At 48.3% G+C, this 4,289-nt stretch overlaps 1 protein-coding gene across 1 annotated transcript; it reads right to left on the bottom strand.

Moving 5' to 3' along the window:
- Window positions 1-2,200: 2,200 nt before the first annotated feature.
- Window positions 2,201-3,664, bottom strand: Foxg1 (forkhead box G1). The gene has a single exon (XM_076848192.1). It carries the CDS (start codon window positions 3,662-3,664, stop codon window positions 2,201-2,203), a length of 1,464 nt encoding a protein of 487 aa, XP_076704307.1.
- Between the last annotated feature and the right edge of the window lie 625 nt (window positions 3,665-4,289).

Raw genomic sequence — 4,289 nt, 5'->3', positions numbered from 1 at the left:
GAGCTTGCTCCTTTGCTCTTCCCCACCTCATTCCACAACCCACACTCAAATTTTCCAATATTAACTATTCTACATTTCAAATTCACTTCAGTCAATTTGCTTGTCCCCAAAGCTTTTTTCTTTTTTTTTTTTTTCCCCCTCAGAGCAACTCTCTGTTTGCTGATAACATCTTAGGGACAGATTATTTTTCATTGGACCCATTGTAAGAAGCAGCCAGCTTATTGCATTACTGAAGAACACATTTCAGACTATACAACTATAACAAATGAACAACTTGTCCTCCATAGACTCTCCACAGGATCCAATTAGTTACTGAAACTTTTACTCAGGTTTTCTAATTTTTTTTTTTTTGAATTATAGCATTTGGGCTTCCTGAAACAATTTTTAAAATGTTTTCATTTTGTTTCATATATATGCATATATGCATAACATATGCATATTGCAAGTTAAAACAAAATTATGATTCAGTGTAAGCAAAAGGAACAAATCTCTAGATTAAATTATACAGACATTTAAAAGAGAATCAAATAAATACCTCCATGTTGTAAAAATAGGGGGAAAAGAAGAGAGGTTTTACTTCTGAATATCTAGAATTTTAAATTGTTATAATTTAAAATTAAAATATCAACATTGATCTGCAAGTCATTACAACAGGTGATCACTTCAGCAAAATCTATTGCAACTTCAGCACATCTTTATTAGAACTCTTTCATTGTGGGTAAACAGCCACAAAAATAAATGCTGACTTAGAAAGTATAAATACAAATATTTAAACAAAAATGTTTGCAGCATTCATAGCGCAAATTGTACCTGAACTGAAGGGCTCTGTGTGTCTATATATATTACATATGTGTTCATTATTCACTTCTATCTAACCATATACATATATTTATTTATAATTTGCCAAGTGCTATAAACAAGATACCTGAAACAAAATATATAAAAAGCATTCTATTAACTGTTTTAAAATAAACACAGAGTAAACAGCTATGCACATAAAATTAAATATCTCTTTTTGCTGTATATCCACAAAAACTTAAAGATATTAGCTGAAAAGCCTATACTTTGTTTAAAGCTAGTGTTTATTTAATAGCCTGCTCCGGGTAAAATTTGCCCACAAGGGGGAAAAATACTATTCTCATTTTTAGACTCTCAGTTCAAATTAAAGGAGCAGTTTAAATTTTAATTTGGCTGAAAAAGCCTTTGAATTCCCTATAAATTGAGTGGTCTTTCAAAAATTAGCTCTACTTAATAAAGAGACAAAAGTATCAAGATATATATGAATTTAGCCTATTTTTTATTTCTGTGTGTTCATAGTAAACATTTTTGTAAGTGACAAACACGGGCATATGACCACAGTATCACAATCAAGAAATTTTAAGACAACATTAACAATCACTCAAATTTATGCGGCATTTGCGCAACACAGGTTACATATTTGCAAGGTTTACCTATAAGTACAATAGGTATTAACATTTCACTACATTTAGAAAAAATAAAAGTGACCTGTTAGTGACCACATACATCAAAATATACACAACACAAACTGAAGGCAATCATTAATTTTGTCCCCTTCTGATTCAATTGAATGGGCAGTGTTGCCAACTGAAACAACTTTCCTTTTTTGTTTGTTTGTTTTAATACTTAGTATACCAAGTGCATTTTCTAGAATCCAATCTTTGGTCTAAAAGTAAACAAAAGAAAAAAACAGTTCTTTAACGAAAAGGACAAAACAATAAATGGCCAAAATAATTTTCTTGGGCACCTTTACTACGAATGCTTCTTAAATACAAATTACAGTTTAACATTTTAAAACTCTCCCCATAATTTAGGTTGTTCTCAAGGTCTGCGTCGACCAGATAAATCCATGATAACTTATAATACTGCACACATGGAAATCTGGCGGCTCTTAAGAGATAGACTTGTCAGGTTTGAGTGAAATGGCAAAGCAGTCACTATTTAGATACATATTCTACTATAATTTTGACTTCCAAACCTTATATTCTACAATGTATTCTCCCCACATTGCACCTCGCTGACACTCCACACCTTGTTAGAATAATAAACAACCCTAGAGACTGAACAAACGTACAGAAATGAGAGGGGGGGGCTTAATAAAAAATACCTGGACTTATTTTTAATTATCATTTACAATGCAAATGTGTGTAAAACGTTCACTTACAGTCTGGTCCCAGGGATGTTAATGTATTAAAGGGTTGGAAGAAGACCCCTGATTTTGATGTGTGAAATAATCAGACAGTCCCCCGGACAGTCCCGTCGTAAAACTTGGCAAAGAGGGTCTTAAAGACTCACAGGGCAGGGTCGAGGGGGCCTGCGGCGACGTGGAGGAGGACGCAGCCCTGGCGCTCATGGACGTGCTGCTCTGCGAAGTCATTGACGGGTGCGGGACGTGGGGGAAAAAGTAACTGGTCTGGCCCGCAAGCAGGTTGACGGAGCAGGGGTTGAGGGAGTAGGTCCCGGAGCAGGGCACCGACAGGCCGCAGGGCACCGAGGCGGCGAGCGCGGCGGCCGTGAGGTGGTGCGTGGCGTACGGGATCTCCCCGTTGACCAGCCGGTCCACACTCAGGCCGTTGGCTGTGGAGAAGGAGTGGTTGTTGCCCAGCGAGTTCTGAGTCAACACGGAGCTGTAGGGCATGGGGTGGCTGGGGTAGGCAGACGTGGTGCCATTGTAACTCAAAGTGCTGCTGGCGCGGGGGTGGTGCAGAGACAGGAAGGGCGACATGGGCCAGTAGAGGGAGCCGGCGCGGTCCATGAAGGTGAGGCCCGTGGAGGTGAGGCGCGCCCCGCGTTTGAAGGCCAGCTTGGCCCGCGACGTGGTGGAGCGGCGCCGCAGCTTGCCCGTGGTGCCGCCAATGAACACGTCGTCGCTTGACGGGTCCAGCATCCAGTAGTTGCCCTTGCCCGGGTCGTCGTAGTGGCGCGGCACCTTCACGAAGCACTTGTTGAGGGACAGGTTGTGGCGGATGGAGTTCTGCCAGCCCTGCTTGTTCTCGCGGTAGTAGGGGAAGTTCTTCATGATGAACTCGTAGATGCCATTGAGCGTGAGCCGCTTCTCCGGGCTCTGCCGGATGGCCATCATGATCAGCGCGTTGTAGCTGAACGGTGGCTTCTCGTACTTGCCGTTCTTCTTCTCGCCCTCCTTGCCCCCCTCCCCGTCCTTGCCGCCCTCGCCCGCCCCCTTCTTCTCCTCCCCCCCAGCGCCGGCGCCCTTCTCCTTCTCGTCCGGCCCGACGGGCGCCAGCTCCCCGGGCCCGCCGCCTGGCTCGCCCTTGCCGCCCAACCCGTCCGCTTTGGCCCCGTCCAGGGCGGCGGCCGGCGGCGGCGGCGGCGGGAGCAACAGCTGTTGGGGGCCCTTGTCGTCGTCGGCGGCGGTCGGGGCGCCCCGCGCCTGGGGGGGCTGCGGTGCCGGGGGTGGCGGTGGCGGCTGCTGCTGCTGGGGTGGCGGCGGCGGTTGCGGGGCGGGCGGCGGCGGGTGGTGGTGATGATGGTGGTGGTGATGGTGGTGCTGGGGGTGGTGGCTGTTGTGGTGGCCGTGGCTCGCGTGGTGGTTGTCGTTCTGGACCGCCTCGGGTACCAGGCTGTTGATGCTGAACGAGGACTTGGGGATCATTTTCACCTCTTTCCTATCTCCCATGTCCAGCATCACCCAGTCGTCGAGGGGAAACGGCGGCGGCGGTGGCGGCGCGGGAGCCGAGCAGCGGCGCGGCGGGCGGCGGTGACCGGTGGGTGCCGAGCGGAGCGCGGGGGGCGCGGGCGGCAGCGGCGGCACTGAGCGCTCCGGCAGCAGCGCAGTTGGACCGCAGGCTCGGGCGCTGGCAAGTCATGTAGCAAAAGCAGCAACCACCCCTCAGGAATTAGGAAAAAAAAAAAAAAAACGGGGGGGAAAGAAAAAAAGAAAGAGAAAAAAGAAACAACCACCGCCCCGGGGGTGAAGCTCCCTAGCTCCCAACTCTACTTCTCGGTCTCCCCCCCACCCCCCGCTCCCCCCCCCTGCTGCTTCCTCCTCCTCCTCCTCCTCTCGCAGCAGCAGTCACAGCAGCAGCAGCAGCAGCCCAAAGGGGGGGAGAGCCGGGCGGCGGGCGGGCGCGTCCCGGAGCGGCCGCGGCGAGGCTGGGGAGACAGCGATCGAGGCGGCTATAGCCACAATTAATTTTCCGAGCTACAGGCGCACACTAGGGCTGTAAAAAAATTTTTGGTTTAACCTTTCCTACCGCTGGGCCAATCAGAGCCGACGGCGTGCAGGAGCGTCTCTCTCACAGTCGACCAAT

This window comes from Callospermophilus lateralis, chromosome 3 (assembly GCF_048772815.1).
Source record: "Callospermophilus lateralis isolate mCalLat2 chromosome 3, mCalLat2.hap1, whole genome shotgun sequence".
NCBI lineage: Eukaryota > Metazoa > Chordata > Mammalia > Rodentia > Sciuridae > Callospermophilus > Callospermophilus lateralis.
Note: the sequence above shows the minus strand (reverse complement) of the source record. Positions and strands in the feature narration are given on the sequence as shown.